The sequence below is a fragment of the Phalacrocorax carbo genome, chromosome 5, assembly GCF_963921805.1.
Source record: "Phalacrocorax carbo chromosome 5, bPhaCar2.1, whole genome shotgun sequence".
In the NCBI taxonomy this organism is placed as follows: Eukaryota; Metazoa; Chordata; class Aves; order Suliformes; family Phalacrocoracidae; genus Phalacrocorax; species Phalacrocorax carbo.
In genome coordinates, this window is record NC_087517.1 from 59454224 (window position 1) to 59468929 (window position 14706).

A 14706-nucleotide genomic window follows, 5' to 3' on the forward strand; every position below is an offset into this window, starting at 1 on the left:
AGCCCACAGTGATGAGGAAGGTCTGATGTGAAGCCAGGAAGTCAACATGGCAGGGTCAGGATCAGGTCCAGCAATGGCAGCTAGGTCAGTCAGTGATCACCAGGCAAGTCTACAGGCATGAAGACGACCTGAGATCAAGCCAGGATGTCCAGTCCATGAGTGACAATCTGAGTCAGAGAGGTATGCTGCCAGGCACAAGCATCTCTAGAAGATGGCTCAAGGCAAGGACCAAGGGCCAGCATCCAAGTGAAGATGTCAACAGGCCCCTCCTTCTTGCATCTTTCACACAGCTCTTTCCTCAACAGTCTGAACCAAGGTTGCACAGCAACCTTGACCTTGAACAAGGTCATCAACGTTGCACATCAACGTTGACCTCGAACACAGGCAGCTCAACTCTACGAGGAGGGGTTTCCCTGGATGTTGATGCGCTCAGGGCCCTGACATCAGCTTTCAAAGGAAATACTTAAAAGAACCAAGGACAGAGCCTACTGAACTATAAGCCTAAGCAGAGATTTCAAGGTGTCTGAGAGCAAAATGTATGCTGAATGTTATTGGCACAACTACAGAACCATTTTAAAGAAACAATGTGGGTTTTCACGAGTTAACCAAAATTGTAAAATGCAGGTTTGTCAGTTTAAAATCCCTCTGCATGTACAAATATCTACTTCCTAATAGAGATGGAGCAGCATACCTTCATTAAAAATAATTAAAATAATGCTGTTCTAATTAAGAAAGATCTTTCCCCAAAACAAATTTTTAAACACACAAAGCAATTTGAGTGCATTCATTATCAGAACAAAGATATTAACCTCCCCCATCATTCTTCAGTAATTCATAACAAATCAAATTATGGAAAAATTAGAAAATGAGAAAATACAGCATTTCTTTTACTTCTGTACATTTTGATAGTCCACTCAAAAATTATAAACAAGTATATAGTGAGTATATTGATTCCATCACTTTGTTATTAATGGATTTATCACTGTGTAACAGTAATGGGTTTTGGCTCCATGACTGTTTAAACCGATAAAAATCATCATTGTCAGTGTCCCACCATGGAAATATGTAGAAAATGACTCACTCCTGTTGGCTTGCTTAGTGATAATTAATGAATTAATTTTAAGCAGCTCTCTGCAGTATCAGAGAAGTATCTGCTCTGGTGCAAAAGAAAGGTAGGAACATGCAAATAGGGAGAAAGGACTGATAATCCTCCAAACTTCTCAGTCTCAAGTCACTGAGTTGAATTTTGGAATTGAATAGCCATATTAAAAAAATACATGCTACCAGTACTATTAATACTGAAGTGGAACATTTTAAACTGCTTGTACTGAAGTACTTCTCTGCTTATCAGCTCTGCCATCATCACACACATCTGCCCATGTATTTATATTTTGTGCAGCTGTAACAATCTTTGGAAGTTTAATCAACCAGTCACTTCTGACATCTGGAATTACTAAGGAATTATTTAAGGACACTGAAGTCTCCAGATACATTATTTATAAAGTGTTTGTTTTAGAGGCTTCATATACTCCCTAATGGTATACACATAATTTCTAGATTACAAATATTTTAAAATATGTAAAAAGGCTGAAGGATCATGATATTTAACACTTTCATACAAGTTATGTCATAGGTTGGACAAATGAAAGACAAGCTTGCCAAGCAACCTGGCTCAACCTGGCATTACCATTCATCTTCATCCTGTTCCCTCTGTTTAATCTCTATTCTACACAGCCCTGAATTCAAAAGCACCCTTACCTTGTGTCTTCATCCACAAGATTCAAAGTAGAATTTACTTCAAAGTTTCATTTTTGCCACTTAAAAAACTGCTGTCTTAGAAACACAAAGTCAGTCTGAGTTCTACTGAAAATACTCAAGTGGTGAATTAAAGATATGAGGAAGAAAACAAGTACAGGCAAATGAAATGGAACAGGGGAAATAAGGGGATAAGAAAACAGCCCAGATAAAAAACTAAACTAAGAAGGAGAGGAAGGAAAACTTTTGTTTTGATTAAGTGTTTGGAAAGCAGGGGGAACTTCAATTCTTCAAGAAAATAAATTTTCATAATTGTGCTGCTCAGCTTAGCAGTGCAATTCATGCTACCAGTCCTTGAAGCCTGCAAAAATTAAAAGTGCTGGTTAAACCTTAGGTTCTTGGTTTTGCGGCTCAGGTCCCTAAAATAATTTTGTGTCTTAGGTTCTTCGGAAAAAACTGCCCGTTGGGGAGATGGAGGTATATGTCGCAGATAGAAATGACTGAATATGGCAGTCCTGAATAACCATGCTGCCAGCAGATCGGAGAAGGCGAGTACGGTTGGAGTTTGGAGAAATGAAAAGATCTTAAGGCAGAAACACAGGAATGGATTGTTAATAAAGTCAGTAGCCTGAAGAAGGTCACTGTGTTTTGAAGTTTTTATAGATACCTGCCATCTTACTAACAGACAATGAGAAACAGAACAACACTGAAAGTCTTCTAGCTACCACAGATCATTTTTAAAAGTCACATTATGACTACTGTTTTTCCAGCTAATTCTTGTTGATGAAATAATTTTTAGGTGTAGTGATCCAGTTACAGGCCCGCCTTGTGTCACATTATTCCCATATATATGAATTTTTTTAAAATAAAAAAGAATGTATGATTTAAGATGTCAAACACTGCTGTTTCTTATTATTAAGCCTAAAACCTTTGGGGATGTTTTTCCCAACTGTAGTTTAACGCCTAAGTACAAATAAAGGTCTATTTCCAGATATGCTGTGAACTTGGTAATACAGGGAGGGTCATCTGCTGACACCGTATTATCCTGCCAAGCAGAAAAAGTATGATGAGACTACAATTGCACAATATTTCTCAAAATAAATGTTGAAATTACTTCTGTATCTATTCATAGTGGTAAATTTTGTCTTGCTGCCCATCTTCTTCAAAAAAAGACCTATTTTTAAAAAGGTGATTTATACAGTTCACAAATATTTTTCTAGGTACTCTTAAATTTTCTATTAATAATTTAAATAGGAGTAAGTGACTTGTACCAGAACAGAAATAACTGAACATGTTGTTACTTGACAAACAGCCTAGTCAATATTTGTGTCCTAAACACAAGCATTTGATGGGACAACAGCTGTCATTAAAGTAACTATCCAACACTACACTGGACAACAGATGTAGAATGCATTTGCCCAGGTCAGTAGAGACTAATACACATTAAGCTCCTGTTCAAGAAGAATGAGAGAAATAGAGCAAGTGTGAATATCGTTACAATAAGCACAAAATACTCTGACAAGCTCAGCTATGATCTCCAGATGAAAGAATTAGGCTTTATCTTAGAAAAATAAACTTTTCAAAGGGATGAGCTAATAGGTTTTACCACATCGTTCCTGACTCACTGCCTTTAACTCTTCATAAGACTACATGAAAAATGAGAATAAATGCTAATTTACTTAAAACAGTCTGTTCATACTTCCAGGTCATCTTTTTATATTCAACATCCTTTGCTCACAGACATAGGTAGCTGTATTAACAACTCTTATTTTAGTAAATCCGAACAGAAATTTATCATTAACAAACTTTGGCCTTAAGAAGACAACAACAATTCACCACCTACATGTGAAAGGAACTATGTGCTATTCTGTAAAATTATGTACACTATGAAAACACAAACATTTCTCAATTTGTGTCCTTAGAAACACAAGGTGATTCTACCACTGTGCTATATCCCCAGATACTTAGAGACAAAAACTTTGAAAGGAAATCAGCTGGGAACTGAGGCTCATTTGCAAAGGAAAAAAAGGGGGTGGGGACTGTCAGAAAAAGGATATGGGAAAACTCTCTTTTGCAAAGGGTTCAAGTAGTTGCTTAAGAAAAATAACTAACTACAGCTGCCTGCCAACTTACTTGCCTATTCCTTAAATAATTCCAAAGAAAATTATGCCACAACAGAAAAGAAGGCATACAGAGACAATTCTTTTTTTCCACAAACTTTTATGATCTCTTCAGGGAAACAGGATGTAAGCCTACAGCTTCGATTTGTGAAGGTTTGCAAAGTTTTATAATCACATACTTTCTTCAGTCTCTCTTTTCTTCAGGCCAGCTGAAGTGTCACTAGCCAGAATTGTGACCAACGAGCAAGTTCTCCTTCAAAATCTCCTTCCCTCCCGCTTCTTCTGCTGATTTTCATATTCTTCTGTGCACCATAACTGGGAAGGGCACCTGGTAAGCATGGGCTTACTGACTGTTACTTATACTTCTTATAAGCCACCAAAAAATCAAGAAAGACTGAACCTCCAAACATTTATTGGAACCCAGAAAAGAAGGCAGAAGAGCAGAAAACCATAGAAACCAGACTGTTGACAGCAAGAAGGCTAACAAAGAATGGAAAAAAGATGGTAGACAAAAAGTATATCAGAGGTATACATATTGGAAAGTCTACATGAGCTAATAAGGAGTTACACAGTTTCAAAATATAAAGGCAAAGGATGATTGATTGCTAGCACAACACACAAAACTCTTCAGTACTCTGCTACAGTATCTTCAGGAAGTTACATGACATCCATCTGTACATATCTACCCATTAATAAAATGTGGTTAATAATATTAGCTTAAATTCTATGTATGTGAAAACAATTTTAAATGCTCATATGGAAGTTTTAAAATTCATTTTTCTACACAATGAGTGGAATAAAAAACCACCTCACTCTGCAAACCTGCTCTTACTAAGAATCCAAGAGGAAAAGATGGCCCCCAGTTTCCCCTTCCATATTTACATTCCCCACTGTCTTTACACAGTTTCCCTCTATAAATCTGATGCATAAAATGACTTTTCAGATTATTTCCCTTTGTTGTCTACCTCAGATTGATCCTGTGACAAAACACTACAATCCCAATTTGCAATACAAAAGCCAAGTGTCACAAGACATGGTAACTAACCTATCTAAAAGCATTAGCACTAGCTAAAAGCCTTGCTTTCTCCAACAGTTTCAGAACTGTGAATTTATAGCAACCTTCACTACAATTGCCCAAAATAAACTGCCTCAACTTAGGTATCACACACCATACTTACAGCACAAACACACCAACCCACATGGTATATCGTATCTTATTTATGGTACCTCACACCATATTCACTGTCTTCAGAAAAGGGGAAATTTTGTTGGGCCTACCCATGTTCAAAACATTGCCTGCAATCTGATCAGAGTAATCTTAACGAACCTTGACATAATAAGCCAAGTAAAACCTCAGGGAATGTGTGGTGAGGATAAGCAGCATCTATACCATGTTAGCTGTGTTTTTTTATTTAAACTGCTATCAACAAAATAATATTGCTTTGGAATAATAGTCTTTTTGGGAGGATACAATTAAATCTTATCAGTGCTAGATGGCATTGTGCTCAGCAGATCTGATACTTCTTCTTGTGAGGCTCTTACTCGTCTTCAGTATTGTTTTTCCAGTTTGCATCCATTCTTATTGTCCATTTATGAGAAGAATGGATGAAACACACATTCAGAGGCCATCTGATTAATGGAAACCAAACATGAGGTTCACAGGTTCACAGAAGATTATTAATTGCACCCTTATCCATGGCTGCTAAAAGTTTGTGCTTCAAAGCCACTTCACAAACCAATGGAAAGAAGACTAACAGTGTTAAAATTTAATGAGACCCATGAGATTAGTATTGAGGTACCTGGGTAACAGTGACGCAGTGCTGTAATTGTAACAAACAAATAAGCATTTGATGAGGATTGTGTTAGATCATCTTGAAAGACAGGGAATAAGAGAGAACAGAGTAATAGGAATTCCACATAGTTACCAATATCAGCACGTGGTATCTTTTCTACTATCCTTTTCAGTTGCACTAGTTTTATTATTAACCTTGATTTTGTTTGGAGTTTGTACAGTATCCAGGGGGTGGGCAATATTTTTACATGAATGCTTTTGTAATTAAACAGAGGCCAGGCTCAATTCTGCTCATAGTACATTTACAGATATTAGAAAATACTGGAGATAACTTACCACAGGCAGAATGTACAAAAAGGTTATATGAATGTCTTCTTTGGGGATAAAAACACTATTAGTCATTCTTTCATTCAAAAGAAATTAATATTTACCGTGTAGCTTTCTTGGCGCATAATCTGAACTAATGAGGACAGAAGATACCTCATCCTGTAATTTAAAAAAGCACATTTTTTTCAAAGCAGACCTAGACGTACCCAGTTGCTGAAAGAGAAGAGCTACACTGGTGCCCGTAACAGGAAGGCTATCATGTAGAGGAGTCTGTATCAGTTGTCGGTCTCCAGCTCCCAAAGAAAACAGTTTCTGCAGAAAGAATTTTTTTTCACTGAGTATAAATTTAATTTATAGAGAAAAAACAAGCTGTTGTCATACAGTCAAGTGATTCATCCTGCAAAAATTATTTGGTTTGTATACAGAAGTTTAAAGCCTGTAAGAATAATTGAATTGACCAATAGAGGCCTGAAATATAATTTGAGGACAATGATATGTCTCCTTGAATGTATAGCATGATAGTGCTTTCCTTGCTTTTCCACTGATTTAGTTAAACAGTTATGGCTTTGAAGGCATCCGACACTACATTTTTAATAACACATTGAAACATCTCCCAGAAAAAAAAAACAACCTCAAACAGTTCAAAACCCATTCAAATCAGAAAAAATACATATTATTTTTCTAACTGAAGTTTTCTGATATATCTGTCCGCATGCATGTTTTAAATACAAACATACTTGTAGTATATGGGTATTGAAGAAGACACTTCTGCTACTCCTATGTTTATGCTCTGCAAATTAAAGTAGAATTAAAACTTCAGTTACCTTTCCAGCACAAGAACATACCTCCCTTGAGGGAGACAGGAAATGGGAGTGAAAGGAATGCACCTGTGTATCACATCCCAAAAAGTATTGTAACTGCAAAATAATCTTGCTTTCCTCTGAGTAAATCCACGTGACATTCAAGCAGCAAGTGATTTCAAGCAGTTACTTCTAACCACTACCATGGTGTGGGTAGGGGACATTTCTGTATAAGCAGTAAGTGTGGTACAACTCTATTTTGTACAGCAGCAAAGACGCTGAGTGTATGAAGGTAGCAAGCTCTAGCTGCTGCACTGCAGATGTCTGAAACCAAAATGTTCCACAGTTAAACCAGGCAAGTCCCTTAGCTGTAGCAGAGGTGCCCTTCCCCAGTCCTTTAGCAGCAGACCTGGATAGAGGTCAAGAACTAATTTTGCAGTTGATTATTTCAACAGTGGAGACATGAATAACCTGGGTGGCTCCTCAAGGACTTCTGGAGATAAAAAAATCAGGTGTTCTCATTCTAACATACATAATTCAGATTTAACCTTGGAGGCATGAAGCTTAAGAAAGAAAACAGAATAACTTAATTTCTGATTAAAATGGTCGTTTGACACTAGCAAATTTAAGTTCAAACTGAAAGAACATTTTATTTGAGGACAGAAAGCGGAAGAGAGAATAGCACTGGGGAAAGCAGTATTTATGGATGGGGATTTAAAAAAAAAAAAAAAAAGAGCCAGAAGGTCAAGTGGATCACCAAAACCTGTAATATGAAGTTCAAATACCACTGGAAAAATAAGGTTTCTGATAGGGAGATACAATCTAATCACTCCCCTTCAAAACCAAAAGGCTTGGGATGGAAAAACAGACACGTGGTTGCCTGGAGACTAATAAGGCAGATCTTGACTAAACTGAGAGGACATTTTGCCACTAAGAGAAATTCCAAAGCAGACTGGGCTATAGGAAAAAAACAGAAAAGAATCAGGGATTTCAAGAAGGTTGATAATCCATAGGGTTGGTGGGAAGTGTGAGAAAACGTGTATGAAATTAACTTTAAAATACCGCCATTTGGATACTTAGTTTCTAGGTACATTTCATTATAAGGACTACAATTTCCCAGTAGTGTCACAGCATAAAGTAAAAGCCAAGCAAATTAAGACCCAACTGGATTGTCAGAAACCCACAAGTGTACAGGAGTAATTTACTTAAAGTAAATCAACAAACAAACGTGACTTTCTGTCCATAGAAAGCATAGGTAAAAGGAGAAAGAAGTATAGTTGCTGGAGAGCTTTTCCCTTATTTTTGAATGCATGGGTTACCTGGAATATTTAATTATCTCTGAGAAAAGAATGTAAAAGTTATTTTTTTAGCCTTTTTAAAAAAAAATTTATGAAAATAGAGATTTAAAGGAGTTACCAAGAAAAGACCAGTGAAATCCTGAACTGCATCAAGAAAAAGACATGGGTAAAGGAACTAAAGTGAAGGACATGTTAAAAAAAAAGGCAAAGAAGAGAGGCCTCTAAAAAAATCTGTAGCAAGCAGAAATATTCCTGAATATGCACTATTATTAAAAACTAAACTTATATAAACTGCTTGATTTGTTACTGTGCCTTGTAAAAAGCCAACTCAGTGACAAAATTAACCCTTTGACCTTATCCTGGAATGGAATTTTTGCTGTCTTTAGAAGACAGGCCACAGGGAAAGCACTCAGCTGAACTATGATCTTTTTTTCTTCAAAAATATTTCAAGAATTTATTTTTTGTTTTCTTCATAAATTGAATTAACTGGAAAAATACCCTTTTTTCCATTTACCTGAGACCCTCCAGAAGCGGGGACAAGGCACGAACACAGATTTGCAATGAGAGTCTCCAGTGACACGTTCAGGCTGTCCACATACACAGTATAGATCAGGCCAAGGCAAGCCTAGAAAGGTAGACAAAATATATTAGACTGCTATACGGGGAAGGCAGATGTCAAATTACTTCAAGATCTATGTATATAATGTAATGAAGTACTTTCCAATTGAAGACAAAGTAATTTGCTATAGAAGCAATCATTCATTTAAAAAAAAAAAAAAAGCTCAACTATTTAGAAGCTCGGCTATGTGCTGGCAGGTGTAGATATATTCTTTTTTTAAAAGAAATTATATGTTTAATATTTGTGCTTTGTTCATTACACAGAAAGTGCTTTACTAAAAGTTACTTTAAAAAACTATAAAATCAACATAGCTTGATCTGTGCTTTGAATTCTATGGACCTAAACCCAACTGGTTTCTAGAGTAGAATACTGATGAATGAGTAAGCTTTTGACTAGCATCAAGCATCAGCAGTTCCATATATTACTTAACTTACTGTTAATTTTAAAATATATTTATATTGAAATAATAAAATAATGTATGTTAACACCAGCATTTCCATTTTTTTAAATTGATCCAGTTTTGATTGAGAAATCAAAAAAGTTATCACTTTTACTAACAATTTAATGTAAAATCATTTAACATCAGTTCTTAGAAGCCTTTGGAAAAAAAGGAAAAAACTTTGTTCCACAGCATCCTTTTGGTGCCTTTTAACTGCTGTAATTTTGATAATTCTACAAATATTTTAGGAAATCTTTTCTTAGAAATAAATCCAACAGTAACTTTTCATATAACATATAGTTAAGCTTTGAAACTCCTTGCCACAGGTTGTTGTAAAATCCGACCGTTAAGAAACTGGACAAATTATATGGAAAACCTCTGGTTCAGGATGTCATTTAACTGTAATTCACACTGAATTAGGAAAATATTTTGTGGAGTTATTTCTATGGCCTGCCCTGTTCTTACATGCTTCGCTTTGCATGTGCTACAGCCCACTATCAGAGAAAAAATATGGGGCTATGTGGACTTTTAATCTCACTCGGTACAGTCATTCTTAATGTCTAATGACAACTAAACTGTTGAATGATTTCCTCCCTTGATCTGTAAACTGAACTGTATTTGTTTCTCTTAATATGTATTAGCTTAATAATAATTTAAGCTTTTCATTTATCTAAGATCAGCCATATTTCATCAGCTGAAAGTAATCCAACATCCTAAATCTCTGTAATGCATCTTACTTTGATCTGGAAGAGGCTCTGACATTTTGCCTTACATATGGAGAAAAACTAGCATTTCTCTATTAATTTACCATTATATATTTAATCAAATAGTGCTAATGTGTTGTTTTTACCTGATCAAGTCTGGGTTTGTCCTAATACTTCCCTTCATTATACTGTAAATTGAGCCCAGAAAAATCTCTATTTCATCTTCTACGTAGATTTAAAACTGTTTGGAGGGTAAAAAAGCACTGTTTCAACCTATAGGGGCTGTTTACTGTCATAGACATTGACTTTCATCTAGTTCAGTCTAAGCCTACTCTTGCTTTTAAATACCCAAATAAATTCTGAGATGTTTTAAATCAAAAGTTCTGTCACTGCTACTCATTAAAACCAGATTTGGCTGCTGACATATATTATAAATGGCGATATCAAGTTATTTACCCTGAAAATTTCTGGATAATCTAGCCTGGACACCAACACCAGACTTTTAGGAGCAAATACTTCTGCAGGCGGAATTAAACCAGACTCCTCTTCACCTTCAATTTCTTTTCTTCCCTTGAAAACAGAAACACTCCAATTAATATGCAGAAAGAAACCTCAAACTAGCATTCTTACAAAAAATTAACATTTCTCAGAACTTTAGGAAAAAAAACGAACGTATTATTTGAAACTGGTAATGAAGGCAACTAAGAGGAACATATTCCAATGGTTGCCTGAACTCCCTAAAAGCATCTATGTGTAGTTCAACCTGGGAAGTCATCTACCAACGCACCTAAAATAATGTTTTTTTGAGACAGCAGCTTAACAGGACAATGTTTCACATTAAATGATCCCTGTTTCACATTTTATATAATGAAGTGGATTATAGACCAGGATCCTTTCATATCATAGTGTTAGCTGATTTACAATCAACCATACACCCCCCCCACCCCCCAAAAAAAAAAAATTCATAAAAGAATGCTTGGTTGTCCTACTCATATTCAATAATTCAATTTCTTACAAAATTTCCACTGATGTTATAGCTAAAATTATCTATTAAGTCATCTCCAGCCTGACTCAGTGAGTTTGGAATCTAAAGGAATTTCTTCAGAAGAAAACTAGTTCAGATTTATCAAAAAGTTCTTCAAACTTATGAACCACTAAGTTTATGTTAAAAGAAAGAGAAAGGAACAATGCAGATAAAGTTGCAAGTTGTTCAGGATATTGTGTAAGTTGCTATAGCCTCCTTGCCAGCGCTTACTATTCAATCACAAATATTTCATTATTACTCGTGACCAAAAATAAAGATGTCATTAAATACTAAAATTCCACACATTTTTTGACAAATTCATTAACTGATTAAGTTTTCAAATGACAGGAAGTCTGTGCTTTCCAATTTTTGCATGTAATTCTGTCCACTCATACACCACCCACAAAATTTAAGTATTTTTGTTCCTCTGACCAAATATTCTTGTAAGTAAAAATCACTATATTATCTAATTAGGAACACAATGAAAATCACTTCCCTTTCTGTATGACAATATGAAATATCTGCCTTCTATTTCTGACATGTTACTAGTCATCATTTCAGTTTACTAAAAAAAAAATAAATCCAACATCACTTTTGTATTAAATAGAAGAAACCTAATAGAAATGCTCTCAAATGCCAGGAATGCTGCAAGTTCATGAGCTTTATTTCACAACCTTAATTCAGAATGTATAGTTTCTTTAAGCAAATGCATGTATCCAAACAAAAGCAGTTAAAACAATTATATTAGAAGTACTTAAAAACCTGATTTAATACATGCTTTTAATTATGAAAAATGTTTAGTTACAATAAGCTTCAGGTGGGAATTTTATTGATAGGGGTGTGCACTATCAAAAAAGTTTGGAGACCACCACCCTACAGCAAAATTGTCCTTCTGTAGGAGAATAAAGGGCTAATTCTTAACATGACATGCAGGTAAAGGTATCTACATTAGAGCCTTTGTCCACTGCCCTTCAACCCATAAAGGCACACCTGGCCTTTCAGGCTTATGTCCTGAACACAATGCATGTGTCTCTTGGAAGCTGCTCAACCCCACTCAAGTTCTGTGTCAACCTATGCTAAAGCACTTCTCTCAAACACACCCCTAAAGAATAATTTATATAGGTTAAGTGTGTGTGCGCATGCACTTTGGTCCTCTATTGTCATTTCTATATAAACAAAAAAGGGCATGTAATTCTTTACATGTATACCAGAAAAGACAGAAATACTGTAAAATATTTTTATGCTTTTTTTATACACAAACTAAATGAGATTCTGGGGGTTTTATAAAACTGCCACTGTGATTCTTCAGGACATACAAGTTAGGTGGTATTCACTTATGCTGTGCCATCCTAAGCAAGACAAAAAAAAACCAAACCAAAAAAGTATAAGCATGGTGATACCGAGTTAGACAAAAGGTTCATCTATAGCTTAGTACCCTGTCTTGGTGTCAAGGGCCCCTCCAGTGCATTCTCCCTGTCTCCCGCAATCTGCAGCTCAGGTACTTCCTGACCTGAGGACAGCCTTCTATCTAAAAAACAATTCAGCATTCAAGTAAAAATGGTTTAAAGAGAGAGCATAGTTACGTTTGTATCAACAAAGCTCTCTTAATCAAGAGATATGTGTATTTTCATACCAAAGTAAAACCAAGTGGCACAGCAATATACACACACACGATCATATACTTGGCTTTGTACATTAATTTTTACCTAAATGGCAACCAAAACATATGCAACATACATGCTTTGTCTACTTTGCATCTCATTTCTAGATTAAAACTGTGATTCACAAATTAGTAGAGAAAGACAATAACTCAACAGTCACGTGTCCCACACATGTTCATTTATTTCCATCCATTATAATGCTGACAGGGAGAGCTTTTGCATTAATTACAGTTCCCTCTCCCTGCCCCTAAAAATGCAAGAACTTCTTTTAAATTACAGTTTAGTGGTTATATACCGCTAAACATAAAATCAAAAGTTTATTGTATCAACTGTTCTAAAGAGCAATTATGAATTCTAGGCATAAGGGCAACAGATTCTGTCTATCTGACAAATTGGACCCTGACAACATTAGGAAAAACGAAATTAAAACATATTCTACTTTTATAAAGCAAAGGAATATGGAAGCTTCTCTAGAGTCACATGGAACTAAGATAATGAAAACTCAGGGTGCATAGACAGGGAGGTTTCTATAAAAGACAATTTTCATAAAATCCACTCAACTTCACATCAAGTCTTGAATTAATTCTTAATTAGATTTAATTTAAAACTTTAAGGGCACAACAGCAGCACAGTATTGATTTGATAAACCATTTACACTATAAAAATGCTCTCTTACTTCATAAAAGATTTACAGAAAAATGTAATGTGATGAGCCATATTTTTTCCACGGCTAAACGTTCTGACAGGCACGTGGGCACATTATTGGGAGTCACCAGACTAAGTAGATAATCATTTCAAACATGTGACTTTTAACCTACTTTTCAAGCAAAGTATTAACATCACAAGCATTCTGTAGCAGTACTAAATACAAAGCAGTAAAACCACAAACTTAATTCTTTCTAGTTATGCTTTTGCTCAGACACATACACATTTCGTCTTTATCCCTTTTCTCATCTAAGGAAAAAAATACTCAAAGAGTTGTTTGGGGTTTTTTTTCTCAATACGTTCTTATTTTATAAATATAGCAACTAAATTAAGAATAACTGGATATTAAGGAAAACCTTGCTAATGATACATAAACTAAAAGATTAGATTAAACTTGTTAACTAAGAAGAAAATACTGCCATTTTATTTTTTTTTAAATCTAGTTGATTATTACATTTTTTTCTTTTGCGCTTATATTGTTGAAAGAAGATTATAATGGTATTTGGTATTCTGCTATGGGGCTTCCCTGATATTTCTCATCTAGACTGTTGGCTAGGAGCCCTTCATACTACAGAAGAACAGATTATGAATTTTGTCAATTTCAAGCAAATATTGAAAGAGATTCCTTTCATACAAGCAGACTTTGAAAACAGCTGAGATGAGAAATATATACCACTAGAGAAGAAACAAATGTTCCAAATGCTTAAAGATCCATTTAGTTTAAAAGGTGATACGCATTTAAAACCTAATTCAGAAATATCTGTGCCTTTAGATTGGCAATGAACGTAAGTTTTTTTAATATCAGATTAATATGAAAAACTCTTCGGTAGACTGAGGAATAGGTAAAAGAGACCTAACTGTATTAATGAAAGGAACTGTATGATGACCTGTGATCATACAGGCTTTCTCCAGACTTAAAATATTTTGTACCCTACGATTATATCCACGTTTGACTTAAGCCTGTGAGGGTCCTGTTCCCTGCTTGCCAAACCCAGAATAATCTTTTCTTCTGCATCTTTATTTGGTTTCTAAACTTATAAGAAAAATATAGTGCAGGGATCTGTAAACTATGGCTGACTCAAGTCCACAGAGCACTTTCTCTACAAAATCTACCAGAAAACACTATAGTTACTAATATGCTCATTACAGAACAACTTATCCACAAAATCACCCAGCTAACAAAGCCTGTCTTTGCAGAAATCTTCATTCAAGGGTTCCTTGTTCACATACGTATGAATGTGACAGTCTGGGCATCTGAAACATAGAAGGTACATGGGAGTGTCTTTGATTTTTCTTTTTTGAAGACTGCCTTTTTAATTCTAGGCCCCACTGCATCTCTTAGAGAAACGGCACTGCCAAACCATTAAATTTAGATATTTCTTAAACAAATTTTAAGTGGTTGTATTTCAAACAGTCACAAAAACACAGATACAACATCACTGTGATGAATGTTGTTACTTAT

General features: G+C 35.3%; 1 protein-coding gene across 8 annotated transcripts in view; it reads right to left on the reverse strand.

The window, feature by feature from the left end:
* SBF2 (SET binding factor 2) overlaps positions 1 to 14706 on the reverse strand; it is a 288417-nt gene that overhangs the window by 144665 nt on the left and 129046 nt on the right. For all 8 annotated transcript variants that reach the window (XM_064452705.1, XM_064452699.1, XM_064452704.1 and 5 more), the window contains exons 4-6: positions 10311 to 10424; positions 8607 to 8717; positions 6201 to 6306 (exon numbers count right to left, since the gene is read on the reverse strand). In XM_064452705.1, coding sequence (XP_064308775.1) covers positions 6201 to 6306; positions 8607 to 8717; positions 10311 to 10424 — 331 coding nt within the window. The remainder of the gene's footprint in view (positions 1 to 6200; positions 6307 to 8606; positions 8718 to 10310; positions 10425 to 14706) is intronic.